The following is a 25,165-nucleotide window of genomic DNA, read 5'->3' as shown; positions in this document are numbered from 1 at the left end:
CAGTTTAGCATGTACTCTTGTATTGTAGCTTCACCAAGTTGACACTTCATTTTTGGGCATGCCTGGTGTTGCTCTTGGCATACCATTGGACTAGTAATCCAGAGACCCAGACTAATGCTCTGAGCAAGTGTTCAAATCGCACCACTGCAGCTGGTGGAATTTAAATTAAATTAAAAAATCTGGAACATAAAGATATTGTCAGTAATGGTGACCATGAAACTATCATCAAACGTTGTAAAAACACATTTGGTTCATTAATTTTGTTCAGGGAAGGAAATCTACCATCCTTAACCTGGTCTGGCCTACATGTGGCTCCAGGTCCACAACAATGTGTTTGACTGTTAACTGCCCTCTGCAATGATCTAACAAGCCAGTCAGTATTAGAGCAATAAGGGCTGAGCAACAAATGCTGGCCTTGCCAGCGATCGCCCACATTCCATTACAGAATAAAGAAAAACAAGCAAGTATCTTCTGATATAATAACAGTTCGTAAACTGAGGTTATAATACAGGGTTAAAAAGATTGCATTTTTTCACGTGACAGAAGCACAGTATTTATCACATCCTGGAATACAGCCTTCTACTTACTGGTCCAGCGCCTTGTAGTAAATATCAAGGTCCTTGTTCGCCAGTTCAGTGGTTCTCATGATGATCATCATTTCTCTGAACTTTGCCTCGGCGTCTTTGTACTGAGGCTCCCTCAGCTCCTTTCTGAAGTGAAGTATTTCCTCCTCAAAACCTTTCTGCCGCCCTTGTGCCAGATTGCGATTTTTCTTGAAATCATCCAGCCGCTCTTCCAGCTGTTTCCGCTCACTGCCAGTCAGAAAATACGCGTCAAAGACACAAATAATATTTCATAAATCAGAGTGGTCCGCAGCACAAGAGGTATCGAATGGCTTCATATGTCAGATTTCTGAAATAAATACTTAGCAGTTCTAACCAGAAGAAATGGAAAATGGGGCAATTTATTGGTCAATAAGTCTTATGAGATGTAGAGAAGGACATCCTTTCTCTCCCATGTTAAATTTAGTTTCACGAGGGTTTGCTCTCATGCAGTATATGTGTATATAGACAAGCAGAAAATAGAATTGGTATTGTTAGGTGTCACCCTTTGCTTAGTGGTAGCAGTCACATCTCTGAATTAAACGCACTAATTGAAATACCAGTCAATTTCAATGTGAAATCTAAGTTTAAGTTTAAGTTTATTCATTATTAGTCACAAGTAAGGCTTACATTAACACTGCAATTAAATTACTGTGAAATTCCCCTGGGCCAACACCAGTGCAGCGCATAAGGAATACTACGTTGTTGGAGGAGCCCAAATTTCAATGAGATGTTATCCTCAGGCCCTGTGTAAGGCTTCAGGCACCAGTACAAAATCCAGTGGCATTGTTCGTAGAACATCAGGGAAGTTCTCATCATCTCCTGGCCAATATTTGTTCTTTAAAAAAAGCTTGCCATTGAAACTTTAACTGGTTCCTCATCTCATTGATATTTTTGGATGTTATGCACAAATTAGCTGCCACATTTGTCTGTCCAACAGCAATAACTACACTTCAAAACTCAAATGGCTGCACCCTGCTCTATGATGTCCCAAGGACGTGAAAGTTGCTATATAAATGCATGCTCCTTTTTTGCTTAAAGACTTAAGGGTCAATGAAAAGTTTCACACAGAGCTTTAATCTTTTTGGAAGCTTTACTAGCAGTTGACCCTTCCTCATGGAGTCATGAGTTAGATAGAATTCAGAATAAAGTGATTTCTGCATGCTGATATGTCTGAAGGATGAATTTTCTTTTCTCATTGCATATCTTTGGTCTTATTATTACTTATTATTATTCAACTGATAAATCCAGTTGTTCAACATGTGGCAGCACATCACCGACATTCTACCTATGCCATTTTTATACAAATAACTTCAATATGACCTTTCTCCTTCAGTTTTTCTATTGCAGAACACTCTCATTCTGTGTAGAATTTTTGGCGGAAAATTAACCGGCCACAAGAATTGAGTCTACTGACCTTTCAAGAGTGGGAAAGGTTTGTGAAGGACTAAGAGACACGGTGTAAAAATATCAACACAGTAGAAAGGACAGAAGGCAGGACAATCCAAGGACCACCTCAGACTTGCACTTAAAAAGACAAGTCATGTCAGCAAGGTGTGACTGAGGAAAGGTATATTCAGAAAGATTGTTTGGAGGGGGGAATGTGATGGGTTAAGTTCTGATTTCATTAGCTACTAAATATTAAAATGGAAATAGCTCTACAGAAAAAATAAAAATACCCAAGTTGTCCCACAGTTTGCTCTGCACTGCAAACTTGCATTGATGCACCTCCTCAACTAGCACAACATTGTAAATAAGAGTGGCATACTTACATTACAGTGAATTTAGATGGATTCTAAACTGACGGTGAGGCCTGGGTTTTTGCAACAATGGGTTGTTGCGAAAATGGAACAGGAGGTCAAAATTCAGAAGTCCCGGCCCTGAACATCACACTTACCATTTTCACAGGGGCGGAATGGAATTAGGTCAGGATTTGCATGAGCATGTCTTTGGAGGCAGCTGCCCATCCAAACCAACAGCCACTGCTAGTCATGTCTGATTTTCGTTATCCAAGAGTGGGAAACACAATGGGCGGGATTTTCCCGCCACGCATGCCCTGGAACCAGGAAATCCTGCCCGGGTCAACAGGCATTTCCATGGTCTGCCCCTTGCTCACTATGACTCCTGTGGCAGGCAGAACAGGGAAACTCGCCCCAATGTGTGGAGATTAGACCTGGTCGGAGCAGGTCTAATCTTTGTGGAGTCCTTTGGAGTGGTGGGTACTCTTTTGGAGAGATAGGGTATCCCTTTGGATATGGTCCTATGACTCCTTTGCAGGAGGTCGGGTGTCCTTGGGTTGTTAAAACCTCCAATATCTCCTTAATCCCTAAGTCAAACTGTTGAAGGACCTCACAGTCCCTCTCCCCGAATTCTGTAACTATGTTCTCCTTTTCCCGAGTGAAGATAGATGTGAACGACATATTTAACACCCTACCAATGTCCTCTGGCTCCACGCACAGATTGTCCCCTTGGCCCCTAATGGGCCCAAGTCTTTCCCTGGTTGTCCACTTCCCCTTAATATACTTAATATTTCAAATGTAGTTTTGAACATCACTGACAATATGAATAAGCAGCAACAATTCAGCATTTGGGAAAACTTCTACTGTGTAATTTAGGCATTCCCGTACTTTCTGAGATGCATTACTTTCATCTCTCCCATCTCCTTCAATCGCTCCTTCCTCTTGGTCTCTACAACTTTCAATTCTTCCATCCTCTTCCGCAATGTCAAGTTATCCTGCAACCATCGTTCCTCAAGCTGTCGGAGGAGGGGGGTAGGTTGGATGGATTAGAAAAAAGCAATGTATAAATCATGCATATTTCGAGCGGCAATCATCAGTCCCGCATACACAGAACACAACAAAAACTACAAAGCATATGTTAAGAAACTGAAATCAAATGGAAAAACGTTCGGGAATGTTGTTTGCCTTTGGAATTCTCTTCGCCAGCTAACAGTGAAAATTCAATATATTCAAGGCTGAGTTAACAGATTTTTGATTGAGAAAGGAGATGAGGAGTATGGCAGACTGGCAGGAAACTAGAGTAAAAGCCACAATCAGATTAGCCATGATCTTATTGAATGGTGGAGCAGGCTTGATGGGCCAAATAGCCTACTCCTGCTTCTATTTCTATGATCTGCATCTAGATTAACTGAATTTATATGAAGGTTCAAATGATGTGTTCCCTGCCTAGTGTGGAACTGAGGCACACACAGATAGCAACACAGAATGACCCCAAGGTTTGAAGAACTTAGCTAATGTGGTGATAGCAGTACTGGAGTTCACTGGCACCACTGTGCTAGGGAAAAAGTAAGCACTCCCTCATTGCCTGTGATTTCTGCTGGTGGTTGTACGTAATGGGCAAAGGCAGAGTTGAGTTCAGTTGTATGTTGGCTACAACGTAACAGTCCGCCAACATACACCGTCTGACTAATGAAGCATGGCCACATGGATAATGTAAAAGTAAAGTCAAGTTTATTTACTAGTCCCAAGTAGGCTTACATTAACACTGTACTAATGTACTAATACCAACGTACCAGTATCAATGAGCACCTTCTGGACTGGAGAGCAGAGACATTGGGCATTTGCTCAATTTTAATACATGTACCAAGTAAGTATTTTTAAGAGGGAAAAAAACTGCAAAATTACATAAACACTGCACTCTGAAATGACACTACAAACTCAATCAAAGGTATTCTTGGTTGGTTGGGCAGTAGTAAATTATAGCATCATTAGATTTGAACCTAGTCAATGGGATTCTATCATTTCTGTCAGGTGCCAAGGTCCCAATCAATTCACTTCAATCAACTCCCTTGTAAATAACAATTGACAATTGGAAATTTAGCAGTAAGTTTGCATTAATTAATAGTGGTGCTGAAAAAGGTAACAGGGCAATTGGTGAGTGAAATAGAGTTTTTTAAAAGTTTCAATGTTTACTATTTTATCATTGTCACAGGTAAGCTTACATTAACATTGCAATGAAGTTACTGTGAAAATCCCCTTGTTGCCACACTCCAGCGCCTGTCCGGGTATACTGAAGGAGAATTTAGCATGGCCAATGCACCTAACCAGCACATCTTTCGGACTATGGGAAGAAACCAGAGCACCCGGAGGAAACCCACACAGGCATGGGGAGAACATGCAGACTCCGCATAGACAGTGATCCAAGTCAGGAATCGAACCCGGGTTCCTGGCACTAGAAGCCAACAGTGCTAACCACTGTGCCACCCTAGAATTGTCATGGTAGTGGAACCAAAGGGCAAATAAGGCATCGACACATCAAACTTGATTTTAGCTGTTTTGTTGGGTAACTGAGGTTTAACACTGGCAAGACGTGCAGATTTTTACTGGGTACGAAATGAAAATAGAACAAATGTCTTACTTTTGAGTCGCACAAAAATTCTACAACTTTATCCCCTCAAATAAATATGAAATCCTTTCAAAGAAACAATCTAGTCTCTATTACAATTAATAATTTCTTGTCTGGAAATGGATGGTGGATAGTGATGATGAACCACTTGCTGGAAGGTACAACCTATGTTTTGCCTTCCCTCCCCTCCCCACAACCCCTTAAATATTTTTCACACTGATAACAAAAACTTTATCTTGCATCTTAAGTATTAGTTTTGTTGATAAAGCTTTAGAGTGCTGCCATACTAAGTCAAATAAAAGTGTCATAAGGAAATACTTATCAGTGAGACCTATCTAGCCACACAGAAACAGTTCAATGAGTCTTCAAAAGTCCCATGAATCCACTTACTGAAAATGAAGCTCAGCAGATGAATGTAATTTCCATTTTTGCAACAGTAAAATATTTTCTAAACTACCATGGCAACCTCTTGTAAAAGACTGAGGACTGCCTGAAATAACTCATCACAGCTTCTTACATTCACTTTTTTGAAGACGTTCTAAAATGGCTTGTTCCATACTTAAAGGACCTAACCTGAAATTTAGCTTTAAGATGGCCAGGTGGTAACAGTTATCCTTTATGCTGGATCTTGATGACAGACTAAATGATTATGAAGATCAATACAAGACATACTGCCTCTCCTACACTTTTCACAGACCTAGAGTCCCCCTGACATTGACCATTTGCTGTTGCTCATGCCTCACTCATACACTCGATTATTCCAACACACTCCCGGTTGCCCTCCCACATTCTACCCTCCGCAAACCTGCGGTCATCGAAAATTCTGCTGCCTGTATCATATGTTGCAGCAAGTCCATTTCCCTATCGCTCCGTGCACGTTGACCTCTATCGGCTCCCAGTCAAGCAAGGTAATTATTATTAATTATTCATTTATTCATTTAAGGGTATTCCTAGTATATTTCGCGGGCTTTTTTCAGGGTTTTGAATTGAGGAAGTGAGGTCAGCTGAAGGGGATTCTGGGAGGTTGAGTCTTAGTATAAAAGGCAGTTACTTGGGGGGTTCATAGAATCATAGAAACCCTACAGTGCAGAAGGAGGCCATTCGGCCCATCGAGTCTGCACCGACCACAATCCCACCCAGGCCCTACCCCCACATATTTTACCCGCTAATCCCTCTAACCTACACATCCCAGGACTCTAAGGGGCAATTTTTTTAACCTGGCCAATCAACCTAACCCGCACATCTTTGGACTGTGGGAGGAAACCGGAGCACCCGGAGGAAACCCACGCAGACACGAGGAGAATGTGCAAACTCCACACAGACAGTGACCCGAGCCGGGAATCGAACCCGGGACCCTGGAGCTGTGAAGCAGCAGTGCTAACCACTGTGCTACCGTGCCGCCCCACTGTGCTACCGTTCGCCGGGAGCATAAAAAGCCGTCTGCACTATACAGCGGGCAGCGTCGGGAGCGGGCAGTGGAGTGAGTGGGTAGCAGAGTGTGCACTATAAGGGCTTTGGCTCACAGGGCTTGAGTGAGTGGGTAGCAGAGTGTGCACTATAAGGGCTTTGGCTCACAGGGCTTGAGTGAGTGGGTAGCAGAGTGTGCACTATAAGGGCTTTGGCTCACAGGGCTTGGGCTGAAAGGGCGAGGCAAGGCTAGTTATCTTTTACCCAACCCTATAAAGGATAAGGGCAGGTATGAGTGATCGGCCAGTTCAGTGCTTCCGATGTGGGATGTGGGAGTTCCTGCAAACACCTAGCTTCGCAGAGGTTCACATATGTGCCAGGTGCGTGGAACTGCAGCTCTTGAGGGACCGTGTTAGGGAACTGGAGCTGCAGATCGCTGACCTTAGCCTAGTCAGGGAAAATGGGAGAAAAATTGACAGCAGTTATAGGCAACTAGTTACACCGGGGCATCGGGAGAATGACACGTGGGTCACAGTTAGGAGGAGTAAAGGGCAGAAGGGTAAAGTACAAGGGAGGACTCCAGTGGTGGTCTCTCAAAATAGGAAGGGCTTGGTGACAGGTGTGAGAGGGGAGGGGAGTGGACAGTTAGAAGAGGGGTCACCTGTGGTTGTCCCACTCCAAAACAGGTACATTGTTTTAGATAGTGTGGAGGAGTGTGCCTCTCCAGGGGTAAGACACAGTGACCAGGTCACTGGCACACAGTCAGGCTCTGTGGCCCGGAAAGGGAAGAGAGGGGTTAGGAGAGCGATAGTGGTGGGGGATGCATCAGTTAGAGGCACAGACAGGCGATTCTGTGGGGGCGAACGGGACTCCAGGATGGTAGTCTGCCTACCTGGTGCTGGGGTCACGGATGTCTCCGAGCGGATAGGAGGCATATTAAAAGGGGAAGATAAAGAAACGGATGTCATTATACACATTGGTGGAAATGACGTAGATAGGAAGAATAGGGGGGTCCTAAGAGAGCAATTCAGGGAGTTGGGAAATAGGTTAAAAAGTAGGGTCACTAGGGTGGCCATCTCTGGGCTGCTCCCAATGCCTCGTGCCAGTGAGGCTAAGAATAGGGAGTTGGTTCAAATGAATGCCTGGCTAAAGGACTGGTCCAGGAGGGAGGGCTTTATTTTCATAGACCAATGGGAGGTTTTCAGGAGAGGATGGCACCTGTACAAGAGGGAGGGGTCACAACTAAGTTGGAAGGGCACAAATATCCTGGCTGGGAGCTTTGCTAGTGCAGTTCGGGGGGGTTTAAACTAGTATGGCAGGGGGGTGGGGATCAAACTATTAGGTCTATAAGTGTGGTGGCTGGGGACGAGCTTGGGGCTGGGACAAGGCTGGCAAAGAAGAAGAGCACTCTGGGGGAGGACGACCTCACTGAGCCTGGGGGTCTGGAGTGCTTATACTTCAATGCAAGGAGCGTAGCAGGTAAGACAGAGGAGGGGCCAAAAGAGGTGGGGGAGTAGCGGTATTGGTTGGAGAGCATATTACAGCGGTGCAGAGGGAGGACAATTCGGAGGAGTCGTGTAGCGAGTCACTCTGAGTGGAGCTTAGAAACAGGCAGGGCGCAGTCACTATGTTGGGGGTGTACTACAGGCCCCCCAACAGCCCAAGGGAAGTGGAAGAATGGATATGTCAGGAGATACTGGATAGGTGCAGGAAATATAGGGTTGTTGTAGTGGGAGACTTCAATTTCCCTGGTATAGACTGGAAATCGCTGAGGGCAGGGACTCTGGATGGGGAGGAATTTGTAAAATGTGTACAGGAGGGTTCGTTGGAACAATATGTGGACAGCCCGACTAGAGAGGGGGCTATACTGGACCTGGTACTGGGGAATGAGCCCGGTCAGGTCTTCAAAGTTTTGGTTGGGGAACATGTGGCAAATAGTGACCACAATTCTGTTAGCTTTAGGATAGTGATGGAAAAGGATGAGTGGTGTCCCAAGGGTAAGGTGTTGGATTGGGGGAAGGCTAACTTTATTGGGATCAGGCAGAAATTGGCAGCTCTTGATTGGGAGAGGCTGTTTGAGGGTAAATCCACATCTGGTATGTGGCAGTCTTTTAAGGAACGGTTGTTAGGGCTACAGGACAAGCATGTGCCTGTAAAAAAGGATAGGAAGGGTAGGATTTGAGAACCGTGGATAACCAGGGAAATTGAGGGACTGGTCAAAAGGAAAAGAGAGGCGTATGTTAGGTCCAAGCAGCTAAAAACGGAGGGAGCTCTGGAGGAGTACAATGAAAGTAGGAAAATACTCAAACGGGGAATTAGAAGAGCAAAAAGGGGTCACGAAATGTTCTTGGCAGACAGGATTAAGGAGAATCCCAAGGCATTTTATTCATACGTTAGGAACAAAAGGGTTGTTAGGGAAAAATCGGACCTCTCAGGGACAAAAGTGGGGACTTATGCTTGGAGCCCAAAGAAGTAGGGGAGATCCTAAATGAATACTTTGCGTCGGAATTCACAAAGGAGAGGGATGTGTTGACTGGGAGTGTCTCGGAGGGGAATGTTGAACCGTTGGAGAAAATCTCCATTACAAAGGAGGAAGTGTTAGGTTTGTTAGAGAATATAAAGACTGACAAATCCCCAGGGCCTGATGGAATCTATCCAAGGCTGCTCAGGGAGACGAGAGGTGAAATCGTTGGGCCTCTGACGCAAATCTTTGTCTCGTCACTGGACGCAGGTGAGGTCCCAGAGGATTGGAGGATAGCCAATGTGGTCCCGTTATTTAAGAAGGGTAGGAAGGATAACCCGGGTAATTATAGGCCGATGAGCTTGACGTCCGTGGTGGGGAAGTTGTTGGAGAAGATTCTTAGAGATAGGATGTATGCGCATTTAGAAAGGAATAAACTCATTAACGATAGTCAACATGGTTTTGTGAGAGGGAGGTCATGCCTCACTAACCTGGTGGTGTTTTTTGAAGAAGTGACCAAAATGGTTGACGAAGGAAGGGCCGTGGATGTTGTCTATATGGACTTTAGTAAAGCGTTTGACAAAGTCCCTCATGGTAGGCTAGTGAAAAAGGTTGGATCCCATGGGATAAAGGGGGAGGTGGCTAGATGGGTGGAGAACTGGCTTGGTCATAGAAGACAGAGGGTGGTAGTGGAAGGGTCTTTTTCCGGCTGGAGGCCTGTGACTAGTGGTGTACCGCAGGGCTCTGTATTGGGACCTCTGCTGTTTGTGATTTATATAAATGATCTGGAAGAAGGAGTAACTGGGGTGATCAGTAAGTTTGCGGACGACACAAAACTGGCAGGACTTGCAGATAGGGAGGAACATTGTCAGAGGCTACAGAAGGATATAGATAGGCTGGAAATTTGGGCAAGGAAATGGCAGATGGAGTTCAATCCTGATAAATGCGAAGTGATGCATTTTGGTGGGAATAATGTAGGGAGGAGCTACACGATAAATGGAAGAACCATAAAGGGTGTAGAGACGCAGAGGGACCTGGGTGTGCAAGTCCACAGATCTTTGAAGGTGACGTCACAGGTGGAGAAGGTGGTGAAGAAGGCATATGGCATGCTTGCCTTTATAGGACGGGGCATAGAGTATAAAAGTTGGGGTCTGATGTTGCAGATGTATAGAACGTTGGTTCGGCCGCATTTGGAATACTGCGTCCAGTTCTGGTCGCCACACTACCAGAAGGACGTGGAGGCTTTGGAGAGAGTACAGAGGAGGTTTACCAGGATGTTGCCTGGTATGGAGGGGCTTGGTTATGAGGAGAGATTGGGGAAACTGGGGTTGTTCTCCTTGGAAAGACGGAGGATGAGGGGAGACTTAATAGAGGTGTATAAAATTATGAAAGGCATAGATAGGGTGAACGGTGGGAAGCTTTTCCCCGGGTCGGTGGTGACGTTCACGAGGGGTCATAGGTTCAAGGTGAAGGGGGGGAGGTTTAACACAGATATCAGAAGGACATATTTCACACAGAGGGTCGTGGGGGCCTGGAATGTGTTGCCGGGCAAGGTGGTGGAGGCGGACACACTGGGAACTTTTAAGACTTATCTAGACAGCTATATGAACGGAGTGGGAATGGAGGGATACAAAAGAGTGGTCTAGTTTGGACCAGGGAGCGGCGCGGGCTAATTGTTCCTTGTTTCTCGTTTCAAGGCTTCATTCTATGATCATCTTGCTGGTGCCAGTACAGAGCGAGACTGCGGATAGTTGGGAACCTGTCTCGGGGGCAGGGAATTCATATGGTGTTCGTGGAAGTGGAAATGACTAGGGTTGGGAAGCATTTTCCGATCGGGGCCATTGTGATCTCCTGGACTCGTTTCGATCGCCTCAGGGGGTCGGAGAGGAATTTCCCAGATTTTTTTCCCCATATTGACCCTGGGGTTTTTCACTCTGGGTTTTCGCCTCTCCCTGGAGATCACATGGTCTGGAATGGGGGGGTGGGGGTGAGTTAAGAGGTTGTAATGAACAAAGCATCGTAGCTGTGAGGGACAGCTCGGTGGATAGGATATTGGTATGTAGATAGGCTGGAAAATTGGGCGGGGATCCTGGATTCAGGATTCAATCCTGGACCGGGGAGCGGCGCGGGCTTGGAGGGCCGAAGGGCCTGTTCCTGTGCTGTATTGTTCTTTGTTCTTTGTTTGTAATCTCCTTCAACTCCACACCCTCAGATATCTGCGCTCATCTACTTCTGGCCTCGCTATGGCTATAACATCACCTTTCCTTCTCTATGTACGGTATGCTTTTCAGTATAGCGTGCAAGAAACAACATTTTTCACTGTGCACTAATACATGAGACAATAATAAATCAAATCAAATCAAATCTTGTACATTCCTAATCTTAATCATTCTACAGCCTTTAGCTGCCTAGGCTCCAAGCTCTGGAATATCCTCCCTACATCAACCTGTCTTTCCATCTCACTTTCCTCCTCCAAGGCATGCCTGAAAACCTACCTCTTTGACCAGGCTTTTGGTTCTCCAATGTAATATCTCCTTTTATGGCTTGGTGGCATGTTTTGCTTTATGAAACCCCAATGAGGCACTTTTGGAGATTTCATTATGTTATAAGTGCACTATAAATATAGGTTGTTGTTGTTATGCATCTCCCATGATGCCGCCTCTTCACAGCATCTATATGATGGGTGCAAACTAAGTGATCTGCTTGCCAGATCATCTTATTGCGGTGGATTGACAAACAATAGGCACCACCCGCCAACTCCGGTGAAAATTATCCCCTCAAATTTAAAGTCCAAACTCATTACTTCTTTGTTCAGAGAGCGGATAGAATGTAGAATTCACTACAACAATGAGTGGTTGAGGTGAATGGCATAGGTATATTTAAGGGAAAGCTAGATTGGAGCTCCAGTTCACTATAAAACTGCTTCTTCACTCTGCTCTCATTACCATCACTGTGAGGATGTTGATAATAACACTTGTTTCAAGAACAGTTTCACAATGAGAGGGCTGACCATCCTGCTTCAAATTAATGTCATTGCAAAATGTAACATCTGCATAAACTGTGCACAGCATATCCGTTGTGGACAACCAAGGGTCATCTTCCACCCACTGTCCCACTCCAAGCAAACGGACCCCAGGTGCTGCATCAATATCATAGAAGGCCAACTCATATGCCAACCCAAGAAGCAAATTCTCATTGCCTAGTTTATAACCATGGTATGCAGTAAAGAATGTACAACTAATTTTAGCAAATTCCTCTGAAATGATTCCAAATGATGTGGCATTTGAAATATCTAGCACCACAAAGGAAAGCCACAGCCTGCCTACCAGCAGGCCAGCACTTCTGTTTCCGACTGACAATCACACTTGCTGCCTGCATATTGCTGCAGAATATTTTCCTTATTAATTTACAAGCTCATTTCTTCCCACAAGGTAAAAATGCACATGGGAACAAGACCATAAGGTATAGGAGCAGAATTAGGCCATTCGGCCCATCAAGTCTGCTCCGCCATTCAATCATGGCTGATTAGTTTCTCAATTCCATTCTCCCACCTTTTCCCCATAACCTTTGATCCCGTTGCCAATCAAGAACCTATGTATCGCTGTCTTAAATACACTCAATGACTTGGCCTCCACAGCCTTCTGTGGCAATGAATTCCACAGATTCATCAGCCTCTGGCTGAAGAAATTCCTCCTCATCTTGGTTCTAAAGGGTCGTCCCTTTATTCTGAGACTGTGTCCTTGGGTCCTAGTCTCACCTGCTAATGTCTAATGGAAACATCCTCCCCACGTCCACTCTATCCAGGCCTTTCAGTATTCTGTAAGTTTAATGAGATCCTCCCACATCCTTCATGAATGAATTCAGAGGAATGCAGTTGCAGCTGACAGATTTCCTTCTACTTTTAAGTTCATTTAAGGACTATGTGATCATAAATTCCCACTGCATTTTACATGGTAGCACTTGTAGGAAAAAATCAGACCCTGATGGTCTTCGCCAATTTCATGCTCCACCAGAGTCTTCTCCTGTCCTTTTTCATCTAGCGCCATCAACATATCTTTCTATTCCTCACTCCTTAATGCACTCATCTAGCTTTCCCTTAAATATACCTACACACCAATCCCTAATGCACTCATCTAGCTTTCCCTTAAATATACCTATGCCATTCATATAGTCAACATCTTTTCCCAAAGGTAGGGGAGTCTAAAACTAGAGGGCATAGGTTTAAGGTGAGAGGGGAGAGATACAAAAGTGTCCAGAGGGGCATTTTTTTTACGCAGAGGGTGGTGAGTGCCTGGAACAAGCTGCCAGAGGTAGTAGTAGAGGTGGGTACAATTTTGTCTTTTAAAAAGCATTTAGATAGTTGCATGGGTACGATGGGTATAGAGGGATATGGGCCAAATGCAGGCAATTGGGATTAGCTTAGGGGTTTAAAAAAAAGGGCGGCATGGACAAGTTGGGACGAAGGGCCTGTTTCCATGCTGTAAACATCTATGACTTTATGACCTCAACTACTCCTTGTGTAATGAATTCTACATTCTATCCACTCTCTGAATAAAGAAATTTCTCTTCATAATTTTGTCACTATTAAACTAGATATAGTTTGTACTTCAGGTTATTTTTAGAACATGCATCATCAATGAGTATTAAGATTTATATCAGATTTTTTCAGAAACAGGAACGTGTTGTTTAAAAAAAAAATGACCATTTGGTCATAAAGGAGGATTTTTGTTTATACAGCACTGTTACGGACTTCAAGACTCCCCAGAGTGCATCACAATCAATGAAATATAAAGCATGCAAAATGAGAGCATTCACCTCAGTTACTGCGAACAGGTAAATCAGCAGAAGTCTTGATCTAGAACATTAATAGTTTCACTTATCTCTCATCCAAATCGAAAAGGATTATTTGAATTCTACAGATTGAACTGGGAACTGATGGAGTGAAGAAAGGATCAAACACCCTATGCTGACACGGTAAACTACAACCAGCCATGATTGAATAGCAGAGCAGACTCGATGGGCCGAGTGGCCTAATTCTGCTCCTAAACAAAATAGCCCCACTGCTAATTTCAAAACAGCATCTTAACAACTTTTGTTGGCTCTTTGGCAACATTGAAGATAGAAGACACCGGGTGGGATTCTCTGGCCTCCCCGCAGCATGTTTCTCACAGAGGGAGGTGGCTCATTCGTTGACTGGCGGCTGGATCTTCTGGTCCTGCTGCTGTCAATGGGATTTCCCATTGAAGTCACCCGACACTGCGGTGAGGCCAGAAGGTCCCACTAGCATGCACAGCTGGAAAGTCCGGCCACCTAATTCTTTCCTTAAAACAAATATGTAGGATCTTCTAATTGTTTTCAACATTACTGATGGAAATTTCTTCATTTTGATATCAGAACAGAACTATGAGACTGAGTAATTTTATTCTGTATGATTTAATGATAAGTAAACATCAAACCAATGTGTTGATTTTCCTAACCTGTCTCTAATATTCTGGTTTGCACACTAAACTGGTTTATCTGCCCTGACCTAATCATGCTGGTCGCGAACAGCATTGTATTTTAACCAAGATAGAACTTGCAGCTGAGGGTAGGTTGACATGGAGAGGGTGGGGGTGGGGGCGCAGGGGCAGTGTGAACTGAACGAAAGGCTGTGTAAAAACCCCAAAGTCCCCTACGTGAAACACTTTGTTGTTAAATGAGACAGTTAACTACATCAATGCAGAATGGATATTAAGTAAATGCTTCCATCAGTTGCATTGAAAACATGATCAAAGCCATATTAAGGGAAGGTCCAAAGAAGCAATAGTCCAACAGATAAACCCTTCATTGACTGTAAAACGCTATTGGACAGGCCGAGGAAACGAATGGTGCCACAAAAATGCAAGTCTGCCTTTTTATTTAAACTCCAGAATTCAGCTCCCTACATCCATTCTTATGTTTGTCGCCTACCTTCACTAATCTTCATTATTCCCCATACCCAGCTCATTGGTTCGATCACAGTCCTCATTTACAAATTGTTCTGTAAGCTTTTTAATCACCTTACTACTACAACTCTTCCAGCACTATGTTCTTGTTCTCATTAGCTGAATCTGTTGTACTTTATGCTGTCGTCTGCTTCAGCCATCTTACAGTATTCCCTGACTGCTTTGCTACATCCCTCATCACCAGAAGCCTATTTAAACCTGTGCCATTGGCCACATCCTTTGGCTAGTTATCCTGATAGATTTTCCCGATCACGTGTCCCACACCACATGGAAATGCAGCCGCCCCGACCTATCACGTCCCATGCATCCCCCCCCAACAATCGCAAGCAGAGTGGCAGCAAGCATACACACACCTCCCCCACTCTGCAGATTGTGCCGCCCCTTCAGGCCTGGCCACCATGAGGCCAACTCACATAGGCCCTGCACCATAGGCTCTGCCCTGGCAGTGCCAAGGTGCCAGGATGACACTGCCAGGCTGGCACTGCCCAAGGGACACCCCCCCTTGCCCTCGGCCTCCCTGGGGGGCCTCAATGGCCTCCGGTTCTACTGACAAGGGCCACCTAATTGTTCCCCGTTCATGGGGAGCAGGTGTTTTCCTCGCTGGAAAGAACCTCTCCCAGCGAAGCCATGAAGGCAAGTGAGCCCGGATGATTCAGAGGCTGACCTCGCCAAAAATCCGGCTCTCGTACAGTTGCAAAAGCTGAGAAATGGGGCAAGCTCCTGATTTCTCAGCTCTCGCGCAATTTTACCAGCGGAACATAGCAAGCCAGTAAAATCCCGCCCGTTTACTGTTTTCTCTCTCCACAGATGCTGCCAGACCTGCTGACTATTTCCTGCATTTTCTATCGAGAAACATAGAAAATAGGAATAGGCCACTCAGCCCTTCGAGCCTGTTCCACCAATCAATATGATCATGGCTAATCCTCTATCTTAACACCATACTCACTCACTCTCCTTGTACCTCTTGACACTTTTGGAGCTCAGAAATATATCTATGTCCTTCTTAAATATAAACTCCCAGTCAGAACTCCCACCCACCTGACGAAGGAACAGCCTGTTCCGAAGGCTAGTGGCGTTTGCTACCAAATAAACCTGTTGGACTTTAACCTGGTGTTTAGACTTCTTAAATATATTCAGTGATTAGGCCTCCACAGCCTTCTGTGGTAGAGAATTCCACAAGTTCACCACCCTCTGAGAGAAGTCATCTCCAGTTCTAAGTGGTCTACTCCATTTCTTGAGACTTTGCTGCACTCCCTCTATGGCAACTATATCTTTCCTTAGATAAGGAGACCCAAACTGACATAATACTCCAGGTTGGGTCTTACCAAGGCTCTATACAGCTATAGTAAGGCATTCGTGCTCCTGTACTCAAGTCCTCCTGCAATGAAGGCCAACATACTATTTGCCTTCCTAACTGTTTGCTGTACCTACATGCTTGCTTTCAGTGACTGGCACACGAGGACAGTCAGGTCCCTTTGTACATGAACATTTCCCAATCTATCACTATTTAAATAGTACTCTGCCATTCTCCATCTGAAGTGGATAACTTCACATTTATCCACATTGTACTGCATCTGCCATGTATTTGCCCACTCACTTAACTTGTCCAAATCACTGTGAAGCCTTTTAACATCCTCCTCACCATGTACATTATCACCAAGTTTGGTGTCATCAGCAAACTTGGCAATATTATTTTTGGTTCCCTCATCCAAATCATTGATGGATATTGTGAATAGCCGGATTTAATTGCTGATTTCCAGCACTTTGTTGCTTTTGGGCACAAGTTCAAGCTGCGCGAATCAATGTTGTTTGCGGTACAATGTGAACGTACATCGGTTAGTGAAAGCAAAATTCTTCCCTTACTTTCTGTGTATCAATATCCTTTCTCGTAGTCTCCATATATTTTTGGATCTTCTCTCGTTGCTTTTCAGCTTCATTTATTTGAGTCACTGTATCCTGAAGCTCGGACTCTTTTTGCTTAGAAAATAAAAGAAATACACAGACATTAAAGCAAATCAAGAAGATTGCAGGTAGCTACTGCTCACTCTTTAACAGCCAAGTTTACCTCTTTGTGTTCATCTCTTCTGTCCTTGATGTATCTCTCAATTTCCCTCGCATAAGCATCAATATTTTTGGCCTTTTCTCTGATTTCATTTATCTAGAAAAAAGAGAATTACAATTGAAGAATACGCCTTTAATTTATAAACTCTGATTCTTCTTTCGTGTAAAATCCTTCTCCGTCTCAGCACTCTTAATGCTTTATAAAGCACAAGTTCACGCAAGGCAAATATATTCCATTACCTGCGCAGTTTCTGCCAAGAACTCGCCCACTCTACTGGGCAGGTTATAATATAAAAACACTCGCCATCTGATAAACTAGTCCTTTCTCCACGTATAATCCAACTTCTCACGCTTTGTAATATTAATGAAAGCAGAAAAAAGGGAGAGAGCGTTCAGTGACTTTTTCTGAAACTTTCCCTATTTATTAGCAATTCCACAAGCTCCTCATCTTTGCTCCGTCAACACTCACCTCATCCGTTCCTCAGGATCTCAAAACTGTCATAGTCGTCCCTTCCCTTCATCATTCCTTCCTCATGCCAGCTTTTAAAATACAAGTTTGGTGTCATAATCTCTGCTTTCTAGTTTGCTTTTTTCCTCTCATCCAATCTTTTCAACCTTACTGCCACCCTGCACCTTAAAATTGGTAAAATAATTGAAGAAACTCATCCCGATTTGCCAGACAATTAAAGCCAAATTCTTAGAATCAGAATCCATTTCTAAAATGATTGGTCTTTCTTTAAGAAATTCATTCAGGACATGTAGGTGTGGCTGGCTAGGCCAGCATTTATAAGTTTATTGATTAGTGTCACAAGCAGGCTTATATTAATACTGCAATGAAGTTACTGTGAAAATCCCCTAGTCGCCACACTCCGGTGCCTGTTCGGGTACACTGAGCGAGTATTTAGCATGGCCAATCCACCTAACCACCACGTCTTTAGGACTGTGGTGGAAACTGGGGCACACGGAGGACACCCACGCAGACACAGGGAGAATGTGCAAACTCCACACAGTGACCCAAGCCAGGAATCGAACCTGAGTCCTTGCCACTGTATCTAACCACTGTGCCACCGTACTTATTGCCCATCCCTAAGTGCTCTCTTGTTTATTGTTAAGTGCCTAAGGGAATACTTGTGCATTTATATTAAAAAAAGAGATCTGCAATCAGCTGAAGGAAAGCACAATTAAAATTGGCCAAGGTTTGTCCCTAGCACCAAGTTGAAGTGAAAAAACTGGCATAGTCCTCACTATCGCAAGATGTAGCATGGCAAAGAGGGTGAATAGCATGGGTGCTTTTAGGTGCAAACTTGATCACCATATAGAAAGGAGTATAGATGATTATCATGATTCGGTTTTAGAAGAGGAGTGGGTTTAGGCTCTGGAGAAGCATGGACCAGTTAGGCAGAATGGACTATTTTCTGTACTGCATGTTCTTCACAATAAACCACCAGACTGAGGCATGCACATTTAGACCAACAATCCTGGGCTGTAATTCAATACATTTAATTGGATTTCAAGCAAAGTATGTCATGCCTGACCTTCTCTTGTATCTCCCTGAAGCTGGTATCTTTCCTCTCTATCAGATCCTGCTTTTCTTGCTGTAGTTTATCTAGAGCTGCAGCAAGTGGAGATAACTGATCCTTCGATTTCTGCAAGAGAATAAATTCATTTTAATGAACATCCATTTCATTCACACTTGACAAATATGCTACGATAAAATTGCACACCAAGGGCCCGATTTTACCATTGCGTCGCACCCGAAACGTGTTAAAGTCGGGTGTGATGCCATTAACGCGATCCGCCCGCGCGGATCGCCACTTTACCAAAACCCGGGAATAGCGGCGATCCGCTTCGCGCCCAAAACGGGCGCAACGGCGATTTAAATGCATTTGTATGCATTTAAATTGAATTAATAAACTGCCTGCCCAACTTTATCAGCATTTCCCCCTTTACCACCGCATTTGCCAATCTGGAACCGCGCCGTAATGGACCTGCTAAATAAAAGTCTGAATCGGGCGCTCCACCTGCTGAAGAGGCGAGTTCAGAGCTTCCAACGGCTCTCTGACTCAGATCGGTGGTGGGAAGAGAGGAGGGAGGCGGGTCAGATCATTCTCTGGTTGGGGAGTGGGGGGAGGAGGAGGAGGAGGCGGGTCAGATGTATGTCTGGTGGGGGCGGGGGAGAGGGTCGATCGTTGTCTGGAGGGAGGGAGGAGGAGGTGGGGCAGGAGTGGCGATTGGTCTGGGTAGCGGGGGGGGGGGGGTTGATAAGGGGGACAGTGATGTGTGTGGGTATTGGGGAGATGGATAAGGGGTCAGTGATGTGTGTGGGTATTGGGGGGGTGGATAAGGGGGGCAGTGATGTGTGTGTGCACCATCGCTCCCGCTTTTCGCCCCCGGGCCGCTTTCTTCGCTTTCTGCGGCCCGAGAGCGATCTGACACGGGCGCGCTTTTTCAATTTTTTGCTAACTGCGCATGCGCAGTTCAGAGCTCCGATCGTTTTGGAGGTGCTAAGCCCCGCCCACAGCGCGATTCAGACCCGCAATTTTTTTTTCAGGCTGAATGCGCATGGAGGCGCCTGAAAGCAGATTTCTAAGTCGGATCTGAATTACACCCGGATTCAGCACTTAGAATGAAAATGGTAAAATCAGGCCCTATAAATTGTTATTACAATTTTACTTTGAACTTGTGCGTTTAGTGAGGCTCATTGCTGCAACAACATTGACTAACTGGTCTCTCAGTCAAGATTATGTTCATCGCCTAGCTCCAATTTTACCTTCCAATGGCAGTTTACACAGGATAAGATGCAGGTCTATATGCCCCAGCAGCCCTCATGTACCTTGCTCCACTGATTAGGCTTCACATAAGCCTTTGCAGTGAATAATAATGACAGACCACTTGGGTACTGTGGTGAGGGGGCCAGTGGATGGAGAGGGAAGGAGGAGCATCACAAGCAAAGTTCAGCTCAGTCCTCGTGCAATATTTGTACATCTGCACTTTTTACTGGTGGGGGAACATTGGGGTCACTCTGTGGTCATCAAGGCTATGAAACATAATTTGACTTTTTCTGTCCCGTCCAACATGATGAAGTCAACTATCTGAGTCACCAAAAAAAGGAAGGTACCAAACTGATGACTTTCTTGTCTTGTTAAGCATTACCCGAGCTATGCGATGGCAACTTAGCCAATTTCTCCTGCTTTCACTGGAGACATTTCCTATCAATCTTGTCTACGAAGCATTAACCTTGGTTCATTGGCAACCTCACTCAGTCAGACAACTGTTCTCACTCCAGATACTTCAGCATATAGTCTAGACTATAGGGTCCCAGGTTACAAGGCCTAGCCCTTCAGGAAAGAGGTTGAGAGTGCCTTGATGGGGAGCATGAGGGAGATGGGTTTGGATAAAGCAACAAATATGACAGACTCTAAAAGCAGCCTCACGTAGCCACAGGAGATAAATTAGACGTTTGAATACTCATTCACTTGTAGATGGGGACAGTGGACAGTCTCAGAGGTGTATCACTACTGCACAAGTAGCAGTTCTAATATGTCGATAAATTATTTCCATTATCAAGTGCGGAAATAAAAATGTAACACCTGCTACTGCACTCCAGTTCTAAACTCCCATGGATCGAACCCACAAAGGAATTAATATTCCACCTGAAGTATAAGAATTATATTGGTTAAGACATTGTAGGATAGCGTCTGAGCATGAGGCAAGTGACTGCACTGTAAATGAACATGCAGTGGAGATAGCAGGATAACTGAATGAAATATATGGCTCTAAAGGCCAGAGTAGTTTGCTCTTGAAGGATGTGAACAATACCAAAAGCAACATACTCTTATTTCTCTCTGCAGGGATTGAATCTCCGTGGAGAATTCTGCGTGCTGCTCCTCCAGCTGTTGACGTCGCTGCATGTTGCTGGCGATCTGCAGTTTTTCAGCTCTGACCTCGTTGACAATGCTCTTCAGTAGCTGGATCTGCTCTTGCTGCTCTTCAATCATTTTCCGCTTCAGTTCAATTTTATTCGACACTACAATGGAAACAGTGTTATCACAGCACATCCATGTCAAAAGTCAAGACTGCAAAGAGCTGCAGATTTCATCAGGTCTTTACTAATATACAAATAACAGTTTCACTTTGAAATCTGCATTCCCGTCTCACCTTTCAACGAGTCATCAGAGCAGACACTCACCATCTGGAGTTGTCAGTTAAGCAGCTCCAATTAGAAGACAATATCTTGTATTTACATATCATCTTTAACTTAATGAGACATTTCAAAATACATCACAAGAGTATTTTCAAGCAAAATTTGACACTGATCTAGGTAAGGAGCTATTAAGATAGGTGATTAAACTCCTGGTTAAAGAGGTAGAGCTTTCAGGAGTAGCTCCAAGGATGAGAGGGAGGATTACAGATGTAGAAAAGTTTAACAAGGGAATTTCAGAACTTAGTCAGCTGAAGACACAGCCAATGATGCTGAAGAAAAGGGAATGACATGAAGCACGAATGGCCCATGTTGAAGAAACGCAGTGATCTCATAGGGTTGTGGAGCTGGAGATTACACAGCTGGGCAGGGGTGGAGGGGGAGTTTGAAGACAAGGATGAGAATTCTAAAATTGTGTTGTTAGATCAATAATCAATGGACCTCCTAAGTATTTCATATTCAAGAGGCAGGAAAAGCCCAGATGGTGCATGCAATTCCTTAGGTGATGGCAATGGGGGAAGGTAAGGTGGTGGGTGGGGGGTGCAGCACTCTGGGAGACATTTCTCTGACCTTCACTGGAAGTGGTTTAATTGCCAAAAAACATTGATTGTGTAAATTCCCAAAAACCTCACCTCCCCTTTATATACTGCTACGTCAGCCTCAGTTAGGAAGTCAGTCTGTTTCATTCTAATTTAGTGTCATCAGCAAATGTTCAAAAAGTACCCTGTACGGCCAAGTCTCAACCATTAATATACATTGAGAAAGAATAGTCCCATTACTCACCGAAACCCAACATATAGCTTCCGTCAGTCTGAAAAACAATCATTTTCCAACACGCTAGGTGGAATTCTCCCATGGCCCTGATAGCAGGTTCAATGGTGGTGGCGGCAGGAGGGGAAAATTTGGCAGATCCAAATATCGGTTTTATGCAGTGTGAATTTCCCACGGTGTCTTCCATTGGTTCCCACCATGACAGATTGGGAAACCCACTCGAGGCTAGATTTGCATCCCGCTGATGAGATGCAGATGAAGGCCTAACCAGAATCTTCCCACCAACGCCTGATTCTCCACGATGCCAGCAAGAAAACACATTGGCATGCAGATCTCACTTTAACAGTGCCTGGGGCTGCCTCCAGAGTTCAAGGTGGAGGTTGGGAACAACCCTGGACCATGACTGAAGTGAGCGGGGGGGGGGGGGGGGGGGGGGGGGCGGGCGGGGCGGGCGGGGGGTCAATATGATGATTGTGGAAGGATAAACATTGGTCAGGACACCGGGGGAAACCTGCCTACTCTTCAAATGGATGAATGTCCACATATGGCCTTGATTTCCCATCCCATTCTCCCCTCCAAGCCACTCACCATCCTGACTTGGAAATATATCGCTGTTCCTTCACAGTCGCTGGGTCAAAATCCTGGAATTCCCTTCCTAACGGCATTGTGGGTCAACCCACAGAACATGAGCAAAGAGTGGAGATAAATGGGTGTTTTTCTGGTTGGCGATCAGTGGATAGTGGTGAGCCACAGGGATCAGTGTTGGGACCACAATTGTTTACGATTTACATAGATGATTTGGAGTTGGGGACCAAGTATAGTGTGTCAGAATTCGCATACGACACTGAGATGAGTGGCAGAGCAAAGTGTGCAGAGGACGCAGTAAGTCTGCAAAGGGATATAGATAGTCTAGGTGAGTGGGCGAGGGTCTGGCAGATGGAGTACAATGTTGGTAAATGTGAGGTCATCCATTTTGGTAGGAATAACAGCAAAATGGACGATTATTTAAATGGTAAAAAATTGCAACATGCTGCTGTGCAAAGGGACCTGGGTGTCCTTGTGCAAGAATCACAAGGAGTTGGTTTGCAGGTGCAGCAGGTAATTAAGAAGGCAAATAGAATTTTGTCCTTCATTGCGAGAGGGATGGAGTTTAAAAACAGCGAGGTTATGTTGCAGCTGTAATAAGGTGCTGGTGAGGCCACACCTGGGAGTACTGTGTACAGTTTTGGTCTTCTTACTTGAGAAAGGATATACTGGCACTGGAGGGGGTGCAGAGGAGATTCACTAGGTTGATTCCAGAGTTGAGAGGGTTGGTTTATGAGGAGAGACTGAGTAGACTGGGGCTATACTCATTGGAATTCAGAAGAATGAGGGGAGATCTTACAGAAACATATAAGATTATGAAGGGAATAGATAAAATAGAAGCAGGGAAGTTGTTTCCACTGGCGGGTGAAACTAGAACTAGGGGGCATAGCCTCAAAATAAGGGGGAGCAGATTTAGGACTCAGTTGAGGAGGCACTTCTTCACACAAAGGGTTGTGAATCTGTGGAATTCCCTGCCCAGTGAAGCAGTTGAGGCTACCTCATTGAATGTTTTTAAGTCAAGGATAGATAAATGTTTGAACAGTAAAGGAATTAAGGGTTATGGTGAGCGGGCAGATAAGTGGAGCTGAGTCCACGACAAGATCAGCCATGATCTTATTGAATGGCGGAGCAGGCTCGAGGGGCCAGATGGCCTACTCCTGCTCCTAGTTCTTATGTTCTTATGGCCTGCAGCAATTCAAGGCGGCAGCTCACCACCACCTTCTCAAGGGCAACTAAGGATGGGCAATAAATGCTGGCCTAGCCAGCGACGCCCATGTCCCACAAAGGAATAAAAAAAAATTAGCTTTTCTGAAGTAAAGATCACTGACTCTCTAAGCCTATGTTGGTAGCTATCACACTTCAAAGTGTTACAAATACATAAAAAGAAAGCCAGTCATTTCAGATAAGTTTGTTTCTTACAAATCTTCCAATCTGCAAAATACCCTTGCCTAACAGCAACTACATACTAAATGATCTTAGGTTGTTTATTACATACTGGTCTAGAGTTCCCCAGCCAGCCTCATTCAGGACCTCTATATTACCCAGCATCTGGGAGCACTGAACTGAATACAGTGTTCCAGATGAGGCTTAATCATGGCTTTTTATAAGAGCAATATGAGAGGTTTTGTTTTATCTTAGATCCTCTGTATGATACATGCTAAGACTATAGTAGCTTTTGTCACACTTTTCTACACTGGTTGTGAATCTTTCGAGATTAGTACATGAGAACACCTCGGCCCATTTCCTGCTCAATGGACCTAGCTCTGAACTTTGCTTAGTTTTATATACTGTTCATTTTCCAACTCTACATGCAAAATGTTACACTGATCTATATTGAGTGACATCTGACAGATGCAAGATTATTTCTTCATCGCATCTTGATCTAATTGTCATTTATGTTTCTTGCCTAAGGTCCTACCACCTACACAAACCATTGCATAATTTGCAAACTTGCAGACTGGGCTTCCAATGTCTTAATGCAGATCATCAATAAAGATTGTTAGGATTGAAACTCCTAGCCTGTCGTCCATCACTAGCAACTGGCCCTCACACAGAAGTGCCAATATAACAACCATTTGCATATCAGAATGCAACCAATTCCTAACCTAATTCAAAATCAGCTCACTAATCTTGCTTCTGCGACAAGTGGTGAAGGGTTTGAGATAGTAGTATATATTCTAATTCGACACTTCAGTGCAGTATTAAGGGAAGGCCACACTTCCAGAGGTGCTGTTCTTTGAATGAGATGTGAAATCAAGGCCATATATGGGTTCGAAGATCCCATTTATCTATCTGAAGAATAGGTAAGTTTTCCCCGGTTTCCAGGCCAATGTTTATCCCTCCACAATCATCACTAAATACAGATTAACTTCTCATTTCTCATTTATCTCATTGTCTGTGGAATGTAGAATTTCCTGCCACAGGCAGTGAAGATGAATTGCATTGTTGAGTTTAAAGGACAGTTTTAGGGCGGCACGATGGCACAGTGGTTAGCACTGCTGCCTCACAGAGCCAGGGACCTGGGTTTGATTCCCGGCTTGGGTCGCTGTCTGTGTGGAGTTTGCACGTTCTCCCCATGTCTGCATGGGGTTTCCTCTGGGTGCTCTGGTTTCCTCCCACTGTCCAAAGATGTGCGGGTTAGGTGGATTGGCCATGCTAAATTGTCCCTTAGTGTCAGGGGGACTAGCAAGGTGAATGCAGGGGGCTGCGGGGATAGGGCTAGGCGGAT

The 25,165-nt window shown here is 44.6% G+C and overlaps 1 protein-coding gene across 1 annotated transcript in view; it reads right to left on the bottom strand.

The window, feature by feature from the left end:
- Positions 1-25,165, bottom strand: part of rad50 (RAD50 homolog, double strand break repair protein) — a 121,095-nt gene that overhangs the window by 25,382 nt on the left and 70,548 nt on the right. The window contains exons 17-22 of the mRNA XM_078230691.1: positions 20,714-20,907; positions 18,416-18,526; positions 16,885-16,977; positions 16,683-16,796; positions 3,230-3,357; positions 588-812 (exon numbers count right to left, since the gene is read on the bottom strand). Coding sequence (XP_078086817.1) covers positions 588-812; positions 3,230-3,357; positions 16,683-16,796; positions 16,885-16,977; positions 18,416-18,526; positions 20,714-20,907 — 865 coding nt within the window. The remainder of the gene's footprint in view (positions 1-587; positions 813-3,229; positions 3,358-16,682; positions 16,797-16,884; positions 16,978-18,415; positions 18,527-20,713; positions 20,908-25,165) is intronic.

This window comes from Mustelus asterias, chromosome 16 (assembly GCF_964213995.1).
Source record: "Mustelus asterias chromosome 16, sMusAst1.hap1.1, whole genome shotgun sequence".
NCBI lineage: Eukaryota > Metazoa > Chordata > Chondrichthyes > Carcharhiniformes > Triakidae > Mustelus > Mustelus asterias.
Note: the sequence above shows the minus strand (reverse complement) of the source record. Positions and strands in the feature narration are given on the sequence as shown.